Source organism: Pinus tabuliformis, chromosome X (assembly GCF_031772625.1).
Source record: "Pinus tabuliformis cultivar Carrire ecotype Pingquan chromosome X, CPIR1, whole genome shotgun sequence".
NCBI lineage: Eukaryota > Viridiplantae > Streptophyta > Pinopsida > Pinales > Pinaceae > Pinus > Pinus tabuliformis.
Genome location: NC_142308.1, coordinates 37,765,688 through 37,789,495, shown reverse-complemented (window position 1 = coordinate 37,789,495; position 23,808 = coordinate 37,765,688). Strand labels below are relative to the sequence as shown.

The 23,808-nt window shown below is 38.4% G+C and overlaps 1 protein-coding gene across 1 annotated transcript in view; it reads left to right on the top strand.

Moving 5' to 3' along the window:
* The first annotated feature begins 3,315 nt into the window (after positions 1 to 3,315).
* The window catches only part of LOC149138222 (uncharacterized), a 37,406-nt gene continuing 16,913 nt past the window's right edge, over positions 3,316 to 23,808 (top strand). The window contains exons 1-2 of the mRNA XM_089450290.1: positions 3,316 to 4,312; positions 4,661 to 6,556. Of these exons, the coding sequence (XP_089306416.1) occupies positions 3,316 to 4,312; positions 4,661 to 6,556 (2,893 nt within the window). The remainder of the gene's footprint in view (positions 4,313 to 4,660; positions 6,557 to 23,808) is intronic.

The following is a 23,808-nucleotide window of genomic DNA, read 5'->3' as shown; positions in this document are numbered from 1 at the left end:
GGGCATAAGTTGGGCATTAATCATTCAAATTAGGGCATAGGTGCATTGCAATCAACTTTGGGCATAGGTGCATTGCAATCAACTTTTGGCATGAGTCATTTTAATCAATCTTGGCATGAGTCATTTTAGTGAAGTTGGCATAAGTTGGGGATAGGTGCATTTCAATCAACTTTTGGCATGAGCCATTTCAATCAGTTTTGGCCTGAGTCATTTTAGTGAAGTTGTCAAGTGTCTTGTTTAAATATTAAATAATTTTAAAGTAAACATGAATTTTATAAGAAAGTGCAAGTTTTTGTGAGCAGCTTTATATATATACCTACGCCATCTTTTTTCAAATGGCATAGGTTTAAAATAATATAAAAATAAAACAAATAAATGATTTAAAATAAGTTTTTTTTTTTAAAGTAAACATGAATTTTATTAAAAAAAAGTAAGTTTTGGTGAGCCATTTTATTTATATATATATATATACAATTTTTTTTAAATGGTATAAGTTTAAAATAATATAAAAATAAAACAAATAAATAATTTAAAATAAGTGTTTTTCTTTTTTTAGGAATCTAAAACAAATAGATAACCCGAGATTATTGAGCTGCTCTGCAACGGCGATGGCGGAACCCTAGTGCGGGAACTACAGGCCTCTTTCAGCTGGCGCGCTAGTCGACAATGGATGCGGTCAGCTGGGCCCTCCAAGGTTTTACAGATGGGGCCACTGCCATAGGGCAGGGCTGACCACCTGCCGCTCGTCAGTTTACTTTTACTTGTGCTTTGCGGTTTGGTTTCTTGGCGTCTGCCTTCTCCCCCGTGGTTTCCTCCCTGCTCGCCAACACCTGACGCTGACCTCCGTTATCTGTTGCCGCCGTCCCGGTTTCGAACCACCCAGCGCTGACCTCCGTTTCCCGCATCCGACGGATCCGGGCTCGAACCCTTCTGTGCTCCCACCGACAGTTAACATGGTTGAGGAGGACCTATTAGATTATGGGGAGGACCCCATACCCAACCAAGAAATTTGGGCTCACACCACCAGACCGTTGATGATTCCGCGTAGCGTTGCTCTTGGGGTAACGGCTGGCACTTCCTCACGGCCTCAGCACCAGCTGCCTACTGGGAAAGGCAAAAGGCCGGAATATCCTACCCCAGGCGCCGCACTTGATAGCCCACCCCTCTCTCCGGCGACTCTTCAGCTCTTGGGTTCATGTTTCCCTGCGTCGCCATCTCTGGACGCTCCTCTCCATCAACCATTGCGACCTCCCCTCCCTCCGCCCCCGTCCCCTCCCCCTCCATCTAGCTCTCACTCCCTCTCGGTCTCATTTATGCCGCTGAATCAGCGTATACCCCCCCTACTTCCGGCCCGAACCTGCAGGGTACCGTTTCCTCGGCCCCTCGCACCCCTATTCGTTCTGGATGCTTTACCCCGCCATTCCCTGTTCAGTCGGTACATTCTGCTCAACAAAGCTCCTCGGACCCGTGTCGCAAGTTACTCAGAGAATCCCTCTTGGGTAAACGCTCGGAGAAGGTTACTAAAGGAAGATGCCTTAAAGCTAATTATTCTGGTTTCAAAGTAAATTTTGGGCCTGAAGCTCCGCTGCCGGACATTATGGATGCCGCGGGTAAGGTTCTTGTTGGTCGTGTTCGAGGACGAAATTATACGGCGGAGAGACTTAAGGCGTGGGTGGAGGAGATATGGGGACCGCTGCTTAAAGAATTACCCGAGGTGATGGTTCTTACCAGAGGATGGTTCGCCCTGCACTTCTGCCACCATCAATTCGCTGAATGGATTCTGGGCAAATATTGGCACATTGAGCTTATGCCGGTATTCCTTAAACGCTGGGATCCCTTATTTGATCCTGAGCGCGAACAACTTGGGGCTGGCCCTATCTGGGTGCGCTTACCAGGCTTGCCATGGCAATTCTGGTGTCCATACGCTTTCAAGAAAATTGGTGACGCCCTAGGCACCTACCTGGAGCATGATCGCTCATACGAGAAGTCTGGTAAACGCTCCATGGCTCGCATTTTGGTTCATATGGATACTAGACCGGGTCTGGAGGAGATTATAGAAATCTATCATAACCATGTCACCAGGAAGCAGATACTGGACTACGAAGGTGTTCCCTTCCGTTGCCGCAGATGCCACAAGACTGGTCATCTCTATAAGGACTGCCCATTGGTTACAGGGGGGGTCAAGGAGAGCATGCATGGTCCCAGAAAACAACCTCCTGTTACTCCAATGGCAGATGTCAATAATGCGGAGGGTGATCCGAGACAGCAGGAGACGACAACCAAGGGGCCGAGCGAAGGGGGGAAAAAGAGATCATCCAGGAAATTTGCTGTGCCTTCAACTGAGCCGCCGCGTACCAGATCCAAGACTGTTGAAGCCGCAGCAAAGCCGATGGAGACGGCATCTTCACATTCAGGTGATAACTCCATTCCTACTTGTCAACCTTCTATTTCGAATGAATTGCAATCCATTATGCACCATGCATTCAGAACTTCCTTTTCTGAGAGTGTCTCCTTACCATCCATCCATTGCCCCATTGATCCCCCCCTCCCTACTTTCTCAACTACCCCCCCTTCCTATATCCCAGAGACTGGTCTCCCGGATTCCCCTCCCTCCCCGATGGTATCTGGTGGGCACCATTATCTTTTGAGATCCAGAACTCGGCCTAAAATTTTAGGACTGGGATCCTCCCCAGGTCGGCATCGGAAACAAAAGCGAGGCCGGCCATCCCAAATTTCTTCTGCAAAATTATCTGCGGTGGCTGATGTGGCTTCGGGTCGACAGATCACTATTGAAAGGGCACTTAGAGCGAATGAGCCCCAGAACTGGGTGACCCCATGATTTGTCTCTCCTTCAACTGCAGGGGTTTAGCCAGCCCTAAAAAACGATTGGCTCTCAAGAGACTGGTACTTGAATCCAGATGTGATATCATTTTTCTTCAGGAAACACTATGCTCCTCTGAACTTGCAGTTCGTTGCCTACACTCTTTTCTCCCTGGATGGTTCCTGCATGGGTTGGATGCCTGTGGTAGATCTGGTGGACTACTCATTGGTATCAATCCTAAAATACACAGACCTCTTTCGGTATGGGGAGGGAGAGGTTTCCTTGGTATGGACATCACTTTGGGTGAATTGGGCCTTCCCATCAGAATTCTCAACATCTATGGACCCAATCAAAACAGGCTCGACTTTTGGCAAAATTTTCTATCTGAAGGACATATTACACAGAGCACCATTATCGGGGGTGATTTTAATTTCTCGTTGGGATCTGGGGAGTCATGGGGGATATCTTCACAAGGGGATCCTATCGCGGAACAAATGTCCATGCTCCTCGATGGCCAGCATCTTGTGGACATCCCCATGAATAAAAAACTTCCTACTTGGCACAATCAGCGTACGGGAGAGGCTGCTCTTGGAAGGAGGTTGGATAGGTACATGATGCATGAGGCGCTGATACAGAAATTCCCATTATATAGACAGTGGGTCAGCAACGGGGGTCTGTCTGATCATCACCCTATCCTTCTTCAGATCAGTGGCAACTCGCCAAAGCCGCGCTCCCCCTACAAATTTTTTGCTGGCCATCTTCAAGACCCAGAATACATCAAGTTGGTATCGGATTTCTGGGCCTCACAGCCCCAGTTGAGAGAAGGGAGGAAAGCTTCGGACTTCTGTGACAGGCTTAAAAAGCTCAACAAAATGTCAGAAACCTGGGCTCGTCTGAAGCGAAGCAGAGAGGAACAGAACCTGAAGGATAAGGAAGATAGAATAGGCCAATTAACAGACGAATGGGGAACAGGTTATCAATCGGATGAAACAAAAGCTGAACTCTGCCAACTGATTGAGGAAAAATCGAAGATCTTAATGGAAAGGGAAGAACTCTGGCGCCTGAAGAGCCGAGCCATCTGGCTTAAAGCAGGGGACAACAATACAAATTTTTTTCATAATATTGCCAATGGCAGAAAGGCCGCTAACACTATATGGCAGCTTCCAATGGAGCCTGATGGTTGGGCAACCACTCATCAACAGCTGGCTAGATTGGGGATCACTCATTTCAAGGGACTCTATACGGCCCCAAATTCTGTAAACCTTCCAGAGATTATCAGACTTGCTGGTAAGTTTCCAAGGTTCGTGGCACAGGAGGACATTGAGGATCTCTGCCAACCAGTCAGTGAACAAGAGCTTGAAAGTACGCTTAAGTGGTTCAAAAAGGACAAGAGCCCGGGACCAGACGGATGGCCTGTGGAATTCTACCTGGCCTTCTATGAGATGATGAAGGAGGACCTATTGGCGGTGGTGGAGGAGAGCAGGATCACGGGTCACATTCACCCACCCATGAACCAGACCTTTATAGCCTTGATCCCCAAATCTGACGAGCCCACATCCTTCAATGACTTTCGGCCCATATCCCTCTGCAACTGTCTCTATAAAATCATAGCCAAAATCATTGCCAACCGTATAAAGCCAATCCTATCCTCGCATATCTCGGCAGAGCAATTTGCCTTCCTCAGGAACCGACATATTCAAGAGGCTATTGGAACTGCCCAAGAAGCTTTACACTCTATCAAGCTAAAGAACCTGAAAGGCATCTCCCTAAAAATTGACCTTGCCAAGGCATTTGACAAAGTAAATTGGTTATATTTGAAGATGATACTTACTCATCTAGGTTTCCCTCATATTCTCATCAATTGGATCATGGGCTGTGTTACTTCGGTATCATTTGCTATACTCATCAATGGTGCGGCTTCGGAACGATTTCATATCTCCAGGGGGATAAGGCAAGGCTGCCCTCTATCCCCATTACTTTTTCTCATTGTTATGGAAGGATTGAGCAGGCTTATAGCTGAAGCTAGAAGGACGGGAGACATAAGTGGTCTCAAAATTACGGAGCAGTTTGTCCTAACCCACCTATTGTTTGTGGATGATATATTAATCTTCCTGAATGGCAGTATCAGGGACACCGTCGCCCTTAATGACATTCTGCTCCTCTTTTGTAAAGCCACGGGCATGGAAATAAACGAGCAGAAATCCACCAGGTCCATGATGCATTGCTCACAGCAGGAAGCTCTACTAGCTGGACAGTTTTTCCCTTTCATAGAATGCCAGTTGATGGATGGAATCAAATATCTGGGATTTAGACTGAAGCCGGATGGGTATAAAATTACTCACTGGTATTGGCTTATAAACAAAATTGAAAGGAGGATAACAGGTTGGCAGCATCGGCTATTGTCTAAAGCAGGCAGACTCCTACTGATCAAGACAGTCCTGGAGGCCACCCCTGTTTATTGGATGTCTCTGACATGGATCCCTAAAGGCATTTTGAACAGGATTCAACAAATCTGCTCCCGTTTTCTCTGGAATGGAAACAAAAAAGGAAGGATTTTTGCTTGGACCAGATGGACCACAATTGCACTGCCAAAGAAATGGGGTGGATGGGGTATCAAGTCCCTACAGGAATTTGCACTTGCTCTCACGGCCAAACAGGGCTGGGCCCTCACCAAGATGGACAGTCTATGGGCTAAGATTATTCATCACAAATACATATGGCCATCCTGCTTCACGGAATGGCTTCGCAGACCTTCTTGGAATCAACAAGGTATTTCAGCGATCTGGCGTGCCACTCTCAAGGCGATGCCCCTTATTAGAGATAATCTACTCTGGAGGGTGGGTGATGGGGCTCAGATTCGTATTGGACTTGACCCTTGGCCTGGTTCGGGGAATGCTCACATACTGCCCAGAGATCTGATCCATCACCTCAATCACAGGGGCATCAAATATTTAGCACAGATCGGCGATCGGGAGCGCTCCACTATATTTTCACAAGCTTGGATTAATGTTGGGCTCGGACAGTTCCCGGAGGCTTGGACAGAACAGTGGAATGGATACATACAAGCTCTTATTGAAACCCATATCAAACTTCGGGAGGATGAAGATCAGCTTATATGGGCCCTTGCTAAATCTGGGACATACTCACCCAATCTGGGTTATATCAGGCTTATGGAAGACAGAAAACCTACAAGTCTGCTAGGCTGGTGGAAAGTGGTGTGGAAGCTCCAAGTGCAGCCCAGAAACAGGCTTCTCCTGTGGAACATAATCGCAAATAAATTACCTACAGGGGATGCCCTCAAGAAGCGGGCCATAGCAGGACCATCTTGGTGCGTACTTTGCCAAAGAAATGAAGAATCGTCGATCCACCTGTTCCTCCACTGCGAGACAACAAAAGAAATCTGGCAACAGGTCACACAGGCACTGAATATCAGAAAGAATTGGCAGGGCGAGGACATACCGACTGCCTGGACAAATTGGTGGGAAGCGGTTGCCACAGAAAAGGCCTTAAATCTCCCAGCAGTGATATCGAGTTTCATCTGGCGGAGCAGGAACGCTTACATTTTTGAGAACTGTAGAATCAACAAACAGTTACTCTCGGCATCCATTTGTGCTGCCTACAATGAAATACCTTTTGAGAGCAAACCTACCCGACCTAGAATTATTCAGCCTGAAATCATAAATAAGGATATGCCTTGGGCATATTTTGACGGGGCAGCGCCGCCACAAGGATGTGGTGGGGGGATTGTTTTTTTCCTATCGGATACTCATTTTTTTCACCTAAGACTGGGTCTGGGTTCGGGCTCAAATAATTTTGCGGAACTTATCACTTTGAGACACCTTCTTTATTTTGCCCATACTAAACATTGCAGACAAATTCAAATTTTTGGGGACTCAAAGATTGTGATTGATTGGACAAACAATAAAACTATCTGTCATGCATATTCTTTGAAACATATCTTGGAAGAAATTGTTTTTCTAAAAACACATTTTGACCAGATCACTGTTTCTCATATCTACAGGGAAAGAAATGCGATTGCTGACCAGCTTTCGAAAGAGGCGGCGGATCGGCCTCTAGGAGACTGGCTGATCGAAGAACACACACCAGCTGGGATCCACAGGTTCTATCATCGTCCCTACATCGACGGCCTGCAGATGGGGGGTCCTCCCCCTTATTAGCTTTTTTGCAACTGCTACTTGGGAGCTACTTTTTGTATAGCAGCAACTAGTTAATCGGGTATATATTTTTTATGGACATATGGATGTACATATTCCTATATGGCCTTGGGCTTTATATTTTGAGAATTTTGGGGTTTCTGTATCTTCTGGTGACATACAGCTTCATGTATTCACCTGGTCACTCTCTGGATATTTATATCTTGCTTACTTCTTTGTAACGTGGCTCTGGCCACTCTACAGCATATGCCTCGGCATCTACAACATGTAATATCTATTAACAACTTTTTAATAGAAATTACGAACTCTATTTTCCCCGGAAAAAAAAGAAGGAATCTAAAACAAATAAAAAATTTAAAATAAGTTTTTTTTAATCTAAATTATTTGATGATTTTTTATAAAGATAAGTTGTAAGATTTTATGATATTTATAAAGATAAGTTGTAATATTTTCTAACAGATAGTTTTTTAAATTTATCTATTTATTGAATAAATATATATAAAAAGGGTAAGCTTTTGTGAGCATTATATATATATAATATAAAAACAAATCAAATAAATAATTTAAACTAAGTCTTTTTTGGAATCTAAAGATAAGTTGTAAGAAGTTGTAAGATTTTATTGATATTTATAAAAATAAATTGTAATAGATAATTATATATATATATATATATATATATATATATATATATATATATATATTCCAAAAGAATTGTTATTATGAAAAAATGAAAATATAGAAATAAGAATAAGTAGTATAAAATAAATTTCTATAAATTTATTTCTTAAAGAGTTTTTATTATGAAAAGTTGAGTATGGAAAATTAAAAAGTAATTAAGTATTAATTATAATGATATTTACAAATTCCATGAACTTATCAATTTTATTGATTTTACTTAGAACATATCTATATTTATGAATTTAATGGATTAACTTTTATAAATCTTTTCAAAATAGCTGACTTAAAAAGGATACAAAATTTTGATAGTAAACTTTTGTTTTTAAGGTTTTGTTGGGACTATCAATTGTTTCAATAAACAATTTTATTACCAAACATTAAGGGTTTGTATTTTTATTCCAAGACAATTTGCAAAGTCTATGCAAGAGAACTACTAGTGATTACGACTAATGATGGTACTAAAATGACCTATTTTCTCATAAATGGAAATCTCATGCGTAATTAACTTATGATTTGGAAACTATAATCAAGAAGCAACATAGAAACCATTCAAACCTTAATCTAACTTATTATAAAGTAAACCAATACTTTCAAAAGAATGGTTGTGTCCTAAGAAACGACAATTCTACCTAAAGAAAAAGCAACAACGAAATTATAATCAGTAATAGGAAACAAGAGTAAAGATTAACGCAAACAATTATATTGTACTTCTAGAAGGGTAAACATAATCTTAAGAAAGTATTTTCTAATCCTATCACAGGAATATCAATTACGCTGCAGAAGGTGCTAGTATCCTATTGTCATAATAGTCAGAAATAAATTTTGTCAAAAGTATAAAAGTGTGGCTATGATCTTATGGAACATCAAGCTTTAGGTCTTAGGTTGGAATAAAAAATTTATTATTTATTGTAAATATGTCAAAGTGTGTCAAAAGTCACAAAAATGGTCTTTTATATCCCAAGGGGTCAAGTTAAGTAGGTCTAGGGTCAAGTTACATCAAGAAATCATGAGCAAGATCATGTTGCCATGCCTTGTCATCATGGGCACAAATTTGTAGGTGTCTTGAGTCAGTTAAAATGTCAAATCATGATTAGTCATGACATTGGTAACAGTAAAACAGTCAAGAGGACGATGTTGCGCTTTTTCCAAGTGCTACACTTTTGGTTATTCAAGTTCAAATTGTAATTATCGCCCATCAAGTCCGCTCTCAGCCACCTTGGGAGGTTAATTGCATGGTTATGTTCACATAAGGTCTCACAACTCTCCATTTTTCCATCAGAAGCTCGTTGTGTGGTCATTTGAGGTCGTTGCGCATAGGAGGTAGGGGAGGCATTGTGCTTTTAGTTGTAGGTGGAGGTTTGAGAGATGGAAGCTTTTGCATAATGAAAGAAGGTTTCTAAGGAGGAATTTGATGATGTACATGCCATTTCACACATGTAACAGTCATCAAGCAACTCAGGGAGTGACCGGAGCTACATCAACCATGGATTCGCTGCGCTTTTACCAAAGCATCAAATTTTGATGAGGAAATAGGGTTTTTGGCACTTTTGTCCATGTAGGAGGTTTTTTTTTAATATTTGGATCAACTCCAAATCATTTTTCTCAGTCGAAAGATCAAGTGTTTGGTCAAGTCATGAAGATGGAGGTGCATTGCGCTTCTGCTGCAAGAAGAAGGTTTAGGGTTTGAAGGTTTGTGTTCGGCCTAGAAGTTTTCTCATGGGTTTGAAACGTTGTATGGACCATTCCATGCCATCCCAGTACCCTCAGCATGTCAGATGATGGTCGGAGATAGTATAAGCTTGGAGCGTTGTGCTTCTGCGTTGTGCTTTTTCACATGGTCATCGTATTTTCACCATATCTCTTAAACCTTGTACCCATTTGCCATGAAATTTTTACAGTAGATGCATGGGGTGAGATGAATAAGCTCACTTAATTTTAGGTCAAAATGCTTCACAATTTTTGAGAAATAAGCCATCATCATCTACAACCATTTTTGGATTTTCTCAATATTTGTGAGTCAGATTTGGCTCAATTTTTTTGTGGAGAAGGGTTATAATGATATTAACTTGCTGTCAAAAAATAAGCTCAATCTGGTTTATCATTTAGGAGATATTCAAAAAATAGCAGTCATTGTGCTTCTCTACTGCGTTATTGTTGAACTATGAGGTTGCGCAGTGTCGGCGCTGCGCTTTCACAAAGTCATCCTTTTGACCGAGTTTTTCATGTCAAAATATCTTGTAATTTTTTTTATGATCATTGTAAATATTATGAAGCATCCTAGGACTCATATGCTTAATTTGGACTGAAAATTTAATGTATTATGCTTGGAAAAAGATTTGGTCAAACAATCCCTAGTTTTCAAAAATTAGTGTTATTTTCATTGCATAAGTTAGAAACGGAAATCCCAGTGAGGAATTCGGTTCCTAGAGGTGGGAACAAACTTGTATTAGCCTATTTATGAGGTGATTGTAATTAAGAAAAGGACTGGTTAATCAGGTTCGGGAGAAAGGACATTTTGTACTACGCTTATTTTGATATATTTTACAGTGAATGAAGACAGAGGTGGAATTTACAGGGATTCTTGTGTTAGCTTGCTTTGGATATGTTATTTCTTTCTTTGTAAGTTATCTTCTATAACAATCATGCTTTGAAATGTATCCTCTTTTTTAGTTAAACAAATATATTGACTCAGAATTCACTCCAAATAGTGCTTTGTTTCAATTTGCTAGACATCTATGTTTTCTTCTAAAATGACAGTTAGAATTCATCTTGGTGTTTGATGCTCTATTTTTCATTTTCCATTTGTCTTCCACTCACCCTCCTACAATGAATTTAAACTGAAAAACTCCAAAGAGACTACTTACCTTGCCCCTGTAGAAGCTCCTCTTCCTCTTCATTTCATCACTGGAAATGAAATTAGGTACATATGACTCTATGCCCAATGGATCTATCTCCTTTCCTACCAGCAAATCTTTGAAAAATTATACCCTACTAAGCACCATACCTAGCCTAACATCTGAGTAATTGAACATTCTAGATAGAGAGAGCCCTCTCTAAAGCTAGAAGGGCTAGATTCTAGCTTATAAGTGGTTTTGTGGTTACCTCTGATTTTCTCTTCTCGGCTTTGGGAAATTACAAAGTGCTAACAGAAGTAAAGCAAAACACAATTAAACTAGTAATACAAATAAAAGAAAAAGTCTCGTCAAGAAAGTGGGCCCAACCATCAGAAGCAGACTATCTTTGAAACAATTCAGATCAAGACACAAATGATTGAAATCTGAAACTAATTGAAGAGCTTTATCATTTTGATATTTGAAAATGTAATTACAATTAGTACTTCAAAATTATTGTCTGTCTCAAATTACAATTCTTCATCATCTTGCTCGCAACAAGTCCTCTGTTTTTATATTACAAAAAGGAGATTACAATAGAAAATATTGTTGATAAGGGACGACCTGAGAATCGAAGATTCTCAGGACATCCTTTCTAATTAAGATAGATTTAATATCTTCGAGTGAAGAAATTGAGAATCATGTCTCTCAACCGACTCCTTGGTTTAGAACAACCTCACTTGAAATCTTGTTAAATCTCCTTCAAGCATCCTTCATTCATCCTCACAATCTATTCATAATAAGACTTCTCCCAACAAATTATTAGTTCTTTTTAGAGATAAATAACCTTCATTAAAACACAATCAAATGAGTGAACTAAATCTATGAAAATCCAAACTTTATCAAACAATAGGTCATGAATTTATAACAAAAGGATAAGGAACCATCATAGAAACTAAGAATTAAATGAAAGAATTTTAGCAATTCTAAGATCCAACAACACCCCCTAATTGACTTGATTGCATGTTCTCATGCAATAACTATCTATATGCAAATAAATAGTTGACATATAAGGCAATAAGGGAATAAGATTTATGATCTCTTCTCCTCTATGTCTAAATCCACATCTATCCATGATTTATTGAAAAGCTTGATACTCACTTTGCTGAGATAATTCATAATCAAATTGGTAGAAAAATAAAGGGCACCAAATCATATGACATTGATATCTATATCACATCCAATTAACTTCTACTTCCATTACAAAAACGACATAAACATGAATTCAAGAAAAACAATGCATTTATTTAATTTAAAAAATTTAACAAATTTAAAGTTAATAATACCTATATTAATTATAAATCTCTTAAAAAAAATTTAAAAATTAAAATTAAAAAAACCTAATACAAAAAATATAAATCTAAAACAAACCTAATAAATAAATATATATATATATATATATATTCAAATTTATAATTAAATTATTTAAAAGTACAATGTATATATCACACTATTATAAACAATAATTTAAAAGTACAATGTATATATCACACTATTATAAACATAGCAAGGTGAGAAACTTGCCTTTGAAACATTGAAACATCTGCGAACATGTAAAAGGCTGAAAAAAATAGTATCAAATCTATAATTAAAATTGATATGAGTTAAAACTTTTTATATTTATTTTCTAGAAAAATATATATTTATTATTAATTTACATTTTTATATAATTATTAAATATAAAAAAAAATTATTCATTAAAATTATATATTATCTGAGATTAATATCTACTTATCAAAAGTGTATTTAATAAATGCAAAATAAAAACATAATATTAATATGTAAAATATTTTAATTAAAACAAATACACGTTAATTTTATAGAGTTTTGTATTTTAATAATTCTTTTCAAAAAAATTTACTTATAAAATTCTTTATTTTTAATTTTATCTAATTTTTTATTTTGTCTAATTTATATTTTATTTTATAATGTTACACAATTATCTAAATTATAAATACATTTTAATATCAATGTATTCTATGCCCCACCTACAACCACATTAGATCTCAGTTTCGTAATTTTTGTCGCAATACTGACCTTCATAGCCTTTTACAATGTCAAAATTATAATGAGCTAGGGAGGCTTCTCTCCAAGCTTTTTGAGTATAAGAATAAAATCTTAAATCAAACTAAATAATTTGTTTCTTTAGGTCTAATAGACCAAATTTTAGTCTAAGTAAACGTTAACCATCATCATCATCATCAAAATGTATTAAATAAAATAAAATAAAAAATATTATTCATTATTTTCAAAATATAAAAATAAAATAAAAATAAGAATAAGATAAAAGAATACTATCTTGAATATAAAATTTATATGGATATTAAGCAACAGCTTTATCACAACCCCTTTCAATATCACAATAAGCATCATCGTCACATCAATCCACCACTTTCAATATCATAATAAGCATCATCGTCACATTAATCATATATTCTATTATATCATTTATAGAGCAAAAATTTTATGATGATTTATCTTTACATTAATTATATTTGTTATGCTGTGGTTTACATTAATTATATTGGTTATGTTATGGTTTATGGTAATATTTATTTATAATTAATATATTATTAAGTTATAATTAGTATAGATTTATTAAATATTTAGAAATTAAATATTTATATATATATATATTTTTTGAAGTGTAAAATTTGAGAAAATATTTGTATGAATTTAAAAATTTGACTATTCTTAGTATTAGATAAATCCGAAGTTAAGACATTTATCTATGTGAATTCTCCATAATATTATATAAATTAAATTTTTTTGATATGTTTTTTTTAGGCCAGGCAGTAACTCCATAAGGCAAAAATGATTCGACTGTATTATTCCATCAGGTAGGTCTTTATTATATACATGAGGGAGAGACTGTTCAGTTCATCTCCCGATGACTGTTCATATTTCTAATTTATTTATTTACATAAATTCACCCAATTACAAGGATTAGGTGTCCCCCCTTAATCTGAAGGGACGTTGGTGAGTCCAAGCATCATTCTGAATCATTCAAGCTTTTCTCTTCCAAGCGCTTTGGTGAAGATGTTTGCAATTTGCTCATTTGTGGAACAATGACGGAGATGGATTGATGTCGAACCAGATGATATTTAGTATTGATGTGCTTCGTTCGATCATGGAATTTTGGATTCTTGGCCAACTTTATTGCAGAGGTATTGTCAATCATGAGTGGAGTTGATTGTATTTGTTTTATCTGCAAATCTTCAAGAATTTTCCTGAGCCACACAATTTCTTTTGTTGCTTCAGCTGCTGCCACGTATTTTGCTTCTGTTGTGGAATTTGCTGGAACTGATTGTTTGCGTGATCTCCAGGAAACAGCCCCTGATCCAAGACTCGTAGCATATCCTGAAGTTGATAACCCAGTTTCTTTGTCTCCATCGAAGTCTGAATCAGAGTATCCAATCAAACTGAAGTCGTCCACCTGTGTGTACTTGATTCCAAAATCTTGATTTCCCTCCAAGTACCTTAGAACTCTTTTTGTAGCAGACCAATGTCCCTCACAAGGCTTTTTGCATAAACTTGGAGAGGATTCCAACAGCAAATGAAATGTCTGGTCTGGTAGTAGTTAGGTAGTTGAGACTTCCTATAAGCTGTCTATACTTTGTTGCATCCTCAAATTCTTTTCCTTCAATAGATGTGAGCTTTAAGTTTTGTTTCATTGGAGTAGTAAGAGGATTGCACTTTGTCATGCCAAACCTGTTCAACAGATCTCCAATGTATTTCTTTTAAGAAAGAAATATGGACTTTGGATGTTGGGTTACTTCAATGCCAAGATAGTAATGAACATAGCCCAGGTCAATCATTTCAAAACTTTTCCCCAATTCCTTCTTTATGGATGCAATGTAGCTTTCATTGTTCTCTGTCATCAAAAGTTCATCTACATATACCATAAGATATACAACTGTTTTGCCAACTTTCTTGACAAATAAAGTTGCATCATCAAGATCAAAATGTTTGAAATTGAGTCTCAGAAGATGCTCAGTTAGTTTTTCATACTAGGCTCGTGGTGTTTGTTTGAGGCCATACAAGGACTTCACAAGTTTGCATACTTTATGTTCATGTCCTTTCACAACAAATCCTTCAGGCTGGGACATAAAAACATTCTCTTTTAGATCTCCATTCAAGAAAGCAGTTTTTACATCCATTTGATGGACTTTCCAACCGTTCTGAGCTGCTAGTGCAAAGAGTGTCCGAATGGTAGCCCATTTTTCTGTGGGGGAAAAAGTCTCCTCATAATCGACCCCTTCCTTCTGTGCAAAACATTTTGCCACAAGCCTAGCTTTGTGCTTGTCAAGTGAGCCATCAGCTTTATACTTGTTCTTGTAGACCCACTTGCAGCCAATTGGTTTGGTTCCTAATGGAGGATCAACCAGCTTCTAAGTGTCGTTCTTTATGAGGGCATCATACTCCTTTGGCATCTCTTCTTTCCATTCATCATGAGAAGCAACTTCTTTGAAGGAAGTTGGTTCAAAATCTATAGACAAGTTCAGTTCACAATCATAAGAAACATCCATATCAACAGGTGAATTAGAGTCATCTACATCACCTCCATTTTTCCGGTTTGAATTTCTGGTTCCTATCTTTCCAACTTCATCAGGATGAACACTTTCAAGTGTCTTTGTCACCCACTTTGGGGGACCTTTTTTAGATGGTCCAGGCTGCTCCGTTGATTGAGTTGGGATTGAATCAAGATTGAGTCTCCCAATTCTATCAATTACATCACTTAAAACATCATCCGTTGTTGGAGTTTCATGTGGGGGAGAGTGTTCTTCAGAAGAAGATTCCACATGTTGATCTAGTATAGGAATCCCTCCTTCAAGATGTGGAATCTGATTATCAAATTCTTGAAATGATTTTGCTTTTGCGAATCTATCCAAGTGATCAAGTTGCTGCTCAACAACATTGTCAATATTGGATGATTCAAGAAAAATTACATCTTTAGATACAACAAACTTCTTATTTACTTCATCATGGAGGTGGTATGCTTTGGAGGTGTTTGAATATCCCAGAAAGATACACTTACGACTTCTAGCACCAAGTTTGTTTCTATGTACCTTTGGTATCAAGGCATAACAGGTGGAACCAAAGACCTTGAGATGCTTTACCGAAGGAACATGTCCATACCACATTTCATAAGGAGTCTTGTTTCTAATAGCATTAGATGGACATCTATTCTTTATATATGCAGCACATAGAACAACATCAGCCCAAAACATTATCTTTACATTCTTGAAAAAGAGTATGGATCGTACCATATTTAAGATTGTCCTATTCATTCTTTCAGCTACACCATTCTGTTGGGGATTATAAGGCACAGTTGTTTGATGTTTGATCCCATGTTGGTGAATATAGTTTTCAAATTAATTTGATGTGTATTCTTTTCCATTATCAGTGCGAATAGACCCAATATGAGATTGTGCATCATTTTCAATCCATCTATGAAAATTCTTGAATGTTTGAAAAGCATCAGATTTGTTCTTCAATAAATAAACCCAACACATTTTGGTGTAGTCATCAATAAATGTCATGATATATTTATTTCCATTTGCAGAAGGAACAAGCATTGGACCACATAAATCTGAATGAATGAGTTCAAGTTTTCTATGTGCTCTTGAATGTGAATCATGAAAAGACTGTTTGCTATGCTTTCCTAGAATACAAGCATCACATTGCTTAAGTTTCATAGGAATTGTAGGAAAACCAGCAACACCATTTTTCTTCAACAAGCAGAGACTGTCATAGTTCAAATGTCCAAATCTAGCATGCCATAATAGACTTGATGGAAGTGTACCTTCTTCATGATGAGAATTGTATGAGAAATGTTGTGCATGAGCAGAGGTTCCTTGCAGTTTGAGAAGCCTTTCTTCTTCTATTCCCCTCATGACAAGTGAGTGGTCAGATGCTTTTCTTACCTCAAGCTTGCCATCAAACATATGAATGGAGTGACCTTGCTGGCGGATGTGGGCCAAGGATAGCAAGTTTCTCTTAAGTTGCGGGAGATACAAAACATGATGTAGAAGAAAGTCTAGAAGACCAGGCAGTTTAAGCCTGATTGTGCCAAGCCCTGATGGCTTGATTTTTGATTGATCTGCAAAGTATACTGTGCCATCAACATTGTTAGTGAAATCTTCAAAAAAATCTTTTTTATGAGTCATGTGGCAGGTTGCTCCTGAATCAAGCAACCAATCATTTTTCCAAGAAGCAAGTGAAGCATTAAATAAATCTTCATTTACTCCAATGTTACATTGTGCCACAACATAGTGAGCAGATTCAGGTGCTTTACCTTTGTCTGTATCATCAGTTTTACCTTTCTGTTGGTTTCTTTTCTGCTCAATTTTGTCCCATGGTAGCTTGCATGTAGAGGCATCATGTGATCCATTTCTTTTGCAGCGTATGCAGTGCAAATCTGCCTTTTCTCCTTGAGAATGTCTGCCCCCCCTGCCTCTGAAATATCTTCCTCTTCCTCTTCGACCACCTCTTCCTCTTGTAGAATCTTGAGCAGGATGCTTTTCTTTATGAGCAAGGCACACAGCCTCTTCAGAAGATTCAGGGGCTGTCTTCTTTCCAAAAGCTTTCTCTCTTTCAGCAAAATTTTTCACAAGAGAGTCAAAGGTTATATCTTTGATATTTCCATTTGCTTGCAATGACTCAAGGTAATTGGAGTAAGTAGGATAAAGTGCCTTGAGAAAAGTGATAAGAGGAATATCCAATTCAACCTTAGTGGATTTGATATCATGCATTATAGACTTTACTTCAGATGCAAGAGCAAGAGGATCATTATTTTGCAGTTCAAGAGTGAAGAGTTTAATCATGAGTTGAACAACTTCAAGTGCAGAATGTGAGTCATAGAGTTCTTTCAGCTTTTGTAAGGCTTCAAAGGCAGTTGAATATGACGAAATATGGCAACTCACCTCTTCATTTACAGATGCTGCGATTAATGCATAAGCTTTGTTGTTCTTGTTTTCCCAAATGACGAGCTCTTTGTCTGAGGTAGGTTGTACTGGTTCATTGTCTCTGTCTCCGACACACACTCCTTTCCACAACTCATTGAAAATGAGGGTGTGTTTTATCATCCAGGACCATTCAGGATAGTTCTCCTTGCCAGTGAGAACTATTCCCACCATGGATATGATTGAATGCATACTGTAAAAAAATTATTTCTGCTGATAGAAAAATACTTCTGCTGAAAAAAATGCACTGTAGCAGCAATATTCTGAAAAATGAAATTATGGTAGCAATAGGACAAAGATATTATTGCTGGAGGTATTATATGGAGATGTGGTATGGAAAATATGTATAAACATGGGCAGAATAATCCATTGTATCCACTATTTTTTTTTGAGCTTTCAAGACATAACAAATTATTTGCAACATCTCAAATTTACAATATTTAAAACCACTCTCTGACCAATCAACGAGTATAGAGTCATCAACATTGTATCAAATACCAATCAATGCGCTCATCGAGGTATGGACCGGCCGGATATATGTACAAAGGAGAGGCCGAGCCAAGCAGCTTCCAGCGTTGGAGGAGCAGCGCAGCGTGGGAGTTATGTTGGGCGTTGTAGTTCACAGTGACCACCACCACCCATTGGTTTGTGAACCAAAGACCGTCAACGTTGCAAAACCTCAAGCTCACTTTCTGTTGTTACGCTACAAAGTGGGCTGAACACCCAATATTTGATTAGTTTATTGCCGTTTCAGCCCCTCACCTCTCTGGACAAGCGTCCTTTAGCTTCGGTGGCCGACCTGCTTGCTTGCTGTCTTCAAAGTGCCATCAGATCTCGTTCAGATTGTTGGAATATTTTGGTTCTCTGGAGTCTTCTTGGGAGGTGACCTATAAGTTGCCATAGACCAAACGGGGTATTAAAACTGGATATATCCTCAGTAATCTCAAGGCTTCAAAACCCTAGCAATGGCGGCTAGATTGAAGCCCGTATACAACAATTCAATATAGGGCAACATCAGCAGGAGCAGGATCGTAATAACAAGAGCAAACAACACAAAAACCAATTCCCGTGACTCTTCAGTCCTGGCATTCACAGACAGGAAAGCCGAAGAAGAAGACGAAGAAATAGTGTGTAAGGTATGTGAATTACTGTCACAACACCGCCTAGATTTCAATAAAAACCATGAAATTCGATCTGAAGGGTACTGATCTGAGCATTGGAATAGTAGTCCCACATTATGGCAGAAGCAGAAAACGTTATGTTGACAGTCCAGAGAGCGCAGGTAATGCAGGTAACTCAGGACTGTATATATGGAATATGGCAGACAGAGGGCGCAGGCAGTGTCAGGTAGCAGCGTTCAGGTGATAGCGTGGAGCAGGCTACCAACATTTATGAACAGGCAACATTTTTGAATGGAGAGCAGAGGAGCAGAATAGGGAGTTACAAAGGGCAGGAATGCTAAAAAATAGAGTTGGCTCTGATACCATGTCAGGCCAGGCAGTAACTCCATAAGGAAAAAATGATTCGACTGTATTATTCCATCAGGTAGGTCTTTATTATATACATGAGGGAGAGACTGTTCAGTTCATCTCCCGATTACTGTTCATATTTCTAATTTATTTATTTACATAAATTCACCCAATCACAAGGATTAGGTGTCAACATGTTTTATAATTTTTTTTAAATTAATTTTTAATGTGATATGTATAACATGATTATAAACTATATAGAGAGATAATTTATAAAAAGAATTTATTGTAAGTATTAAGTTTTTATATACCCACAGGGCATAGAATACACTGTGAGAGGGCGCTTTGTTAAGACACCATGTGGTGAAAAGGTCATTGGTTTGAAACTTTGTGGGAAAAAATCTTGTCATGCTAACGTTAGTGTGGCCCAGGTCGGGTGCAATCCTTAGGTGCTTTTGATCGCTTAGATTCCCCTAGGTCGCAGTTAATCTAGGCATGCCATTCATCTCAAGACTCACTTCACCTAACAAAAAAAAAATGAAGTTTCAAAATATAATTGTTAAAACATTATTTTAATTTACATGGAAAAATGGATTATGTTATGTTCCTAAATATCATGCTTACGAATGTGAACCATTATATGTTGATGATATGTCGAGGAGCGCGATGGAGGTCGTGAAGAGCACTGAGGTTTTTAATCTTCTCAAAACTTGGTTTGGCAATGCTGCCATAGATCTTAATGCTATAATTGGCGTCAGAGGTAGTCAAAATCAAGCATAAACATAAAGATGCTAGTGGTCATAGTCGATTGAGGCTCAAATTCTCTCAAATGGTAGCCTTGCAAATGATTTTCCACTTGAACTTCAGCTTCACCCATGGTCCCTTCTTTCTATATGGGCACTGGTTTGGTCTGGTCCCAAGGCATCAGGGTTATCAGATGTTCTCTCGCAGATCATGGAAGACCTACTGGAAGGGGATTCTAGTCTTGTTCGCTCCTGAAAAAGCATGGTCGTTGGACAAGAGTTTTCTGAAGGCTAGGGGCTCTATAGAATTTATGCAGAAGACCGACAGTCCCATCCATGGATCCTCTTGTGTGTTTTGGCATTGTGGCTGCATGTTAGGACCTTGGACAATGATGAGGCTGAGAGTAGAGAGTTTATCCTCAAAATGTTTCACGAAATGTTAGTTTGAACTTCTCTTGGCGAGAGTGGGTTGGCATACAAACTGGTTGTCTTAATGTTTAAGCTAGACTTGGTACCCAGGTCTATTTAGAATCCTTCTAAAAGCTTACATGTGGAGGTCGTGCATGGCTCAAAATAAAAAAATAAAGGATTTGGGAAATTGGCTTCTCAAAAATTCCCAATTTTTGTTAGGTCCCTATCCGGGGAATCCCTGTGCATAATGGTTGAAGAAGATGGCTATGTTCTTATGCTTGTTTTAGCATTTAGACACTGACAAGAATTTTTATATAGGCAATGAGGCTCCTTTTCGAAGGAAAGCATCTCAAAATGGAAAATTGTCTCATAAATCATGGCATCAAGAGAGATGCCTCAATATCTCTCACTCCATTGTAGGTTTTAATCATGTACAAAAATTCCCTGCAAATAAATTCTTAAACAAAAAATATACTATGGTGAGAACATAAAACAAATATACATGGATATTTTACCCTAGATCCCAATACTGTTGGATCCCAATACTAGGAATACTAGATTGATTTTTCATTATATTCCTTTCAATGTTAAAATACATATATATACATGTCGAAGAATTCATAAAGCCCAACATTCTCCCACTTGTTTTCTTTCCAAATAGAGGGCCAAAGAAGAGCTTATTCATTGGTCTAGGGTTGCAATGCCCATTATTTCTCTACACCAAGAAAACTTCTCAGTTCTCACAAACTTTGTCAATGCATCTACAACATTCTTTAAAGTGTCCACCTTTACCAGAAACATTTTTTTGTCTTCAACCATATCCCTCACAAAATGATATTGAACATCAATGTGCTTTGTCTTTGAATGGTAAGTAGGGTTCTTTGCCAAGAAAATTGTGCTTTGTCTATCACAGTATATCTGTATAGATCGATGTACCAACCCCATACTTGAACACAATCTTTGTAGCCAAACTACTTCCTTGCTTGCAGGAGTGGCTGCCATATATTCAACCTCTGTAGTTGAAAGTGCCACTACAAACTGTCTCTTCCTCATCCAACAGACCGCTCCTCCAAATAGGTTAAACACATACCCATTTGTAGATCTTCTCTTATATATATCTCCTACCCAGTCTGCATCAACAAATACATGGATGCTCAAAACTCTGTCCAATCATGGTCTTGCTAGCATAGACCATAATCACTAGTGTCACACAAATACCTGAAAATCCATTTCATTGCTATCCAATGCTCCTTGCTTGGTTTTGACATAAAGTGCTCAATACTCCCACTACATGCGCAAGGTCTGGTTTGATACAAACCGCTGCATACATTAGGCTACCAACTGCACTCGCATATGGAACATGGGACATGTCCTCTTCCTCTTCTTGTTTCTTGGGACATTGTTCAACATATAAATTTACACCTACAAGAATAACAACCTTGACTGATTTACTATCATGCATATTAAACCTTTGTAATATTGTGTCGACATACTTTCTCTGGTTTAACTAGAGCTTTGTCTTTGCCTGGTCTCATTTAATTTCCATGCCCAAAATATAGCTTGTAACACCAAGATCCTTCATGTCAAATTTGGAGGACAATTGGATCTTCAAATCCTAGATAATTTATTTATCATTTCCAATCATCAACATATCATCCACATACAATATCAAATAAATAACACGGTCACCAATTAATTTAAAATTCACACAATGATCCTCTTTGCTCCTAGTGAAGCCAAGTCCCCGTATATATGTATCAAAATTTTGATACTTGTAAAATCTCTAGTTAAAAACTCATGTAAAAATATATAAGACCACTCTTGATGGGACACGTATTCCAAGATGAATGGTGGGTAAGACATCCTAGTGGGTGTTCATTTTAGTTATTATGGCTAAAGGAAATTGGCAAAGGCAATGGCAAAGGCTTTGGAAAGGCAAAATGGAATTTTTGGCACATTTATTTATGAAAATAATGGAAAATAAGAGAAAAGGAAGGTGAAAGGTCACAGGTTGCATGTGAGGAGGAAATTGAAGGAAAATAATGGAAATTGAAGAAAATAAAGGCTTCATTAATAAAAAGGCTTATGAGGATCAGTTTGTAAGCTTTTGCTCAGTTTTGGAGCTCTCTCATTATTCTCTCTCTCTCTCTCTCTCTCTCTCACTCTTGGGCACTTAGAGTTTTCTTGGAGAACTTGGCATTGGAACAAGAAAGGAAAAAGAAGGCAAGAAGAAGGAGCAAGTAGGGAAGAGCACGATCAAGCAGAGACAACAGGATTCTTTGTAGGTATTGATTTGCATGTGTGATTTCCTTACTAGATTTGGCATGCATGGTATTGCATGTGGTTCTTTTTTGTCATGGCATGGGTTTTTCTAGGTGTCACAATGTTTTCAGACTAGCCTTGTCATTTACGGATAGCCTTGATGAGATGGGTTCTCATACTCCCGTTGAGCTAGATTGTCAGATGGATTTGAAGCTGAGTGAGGTGGATCTCTGAAATGAAAAACACATGGCCTAGTGGTCCCTGAACCGGGTTGTGGATCATGGTAAAGCCACTGGACTAGTAACTCCTGAGCTAGACTATGGGTTGCAGTAAAGTCAGGATTGTGTGCCTCAATGGGCCTAGGAATCCTTGCTTGTGAATGTCGGGATATACAGTAAAGCTAAGAGTTGGTTTGATCTTCGTTGGGCCTAGTAGTCCTGGGATTGGGTGTACAGTAAAGCCTAGACAGTGGGTCCTGGTGCAGTGCCTAGTGATCCTTGGAGCAGACTGTGGATTACGGTAAATCCTGAGAGACTAGAAGGCACTGAAATTCCTCACAGTGTAGGTGGAGAACTATGGTAGCACCATGCTTGTTTGGTTATTTTTGGTTGGTTATGAGTCCCACATTCATGCTTGGAATATGGCATGGGGGTGATTGGCTAAAGAGAGATTTGGCTCAGCCAATCTATAGCCAGGAGGAACATGGCAGTCCCATCCCCGGTTGATTTCTACATTCATTAATGAGAAATTCATTCCCTTGGTTTTTCATGTGTAAATGTATTGGTTTATATGTGGATTTTATGGCTGATGTATTCATGGTATTTCTGTTATTATGTTGTTGGTTATGAGCATGTATTTTGACAATGATGATGTATGGATCTCCTCATGTTTCTATTTGTAAATGAATAAACAATGTATCTATGACCTAATAGATGATAATGCAACAAATGATATAAGGAAACAATGCTTCTTAGCGATTCTCAGATAAGTATGAGACCCCTATGCTTAAATTTGTTGTTTACACCTGCAGATTGCATTGATGCCAAGTGTTTGACAAAAAGTCAGTCCCAGTTGGGGATGGTCAGGCCTAGTCCTGAAGTTAGTTTTTTTTTTACCAGTCTTGTCATTGTGTGTTTAATGGATTCCAGAAGTTACAACAAGTTTTGGATAGTGGCCGGAATTATGGGCTTGAAAAGTGCCTTAAATTCTGCGAACTCTGGCACGAGTCTACTAGAAATAGTCCCTGGACGCAGGCATGTAGACTTTTGGGAGAGTCTAGAGCTCTCTGGATGCTGGCATGCCCATGGCATGGGGAGCGTCCAAAGGTTTAATAGCTTAAAAAACTTAGTGGGACCAGGGGCATGATATTGAGTTGTTGGGATGGCTCCTGGGA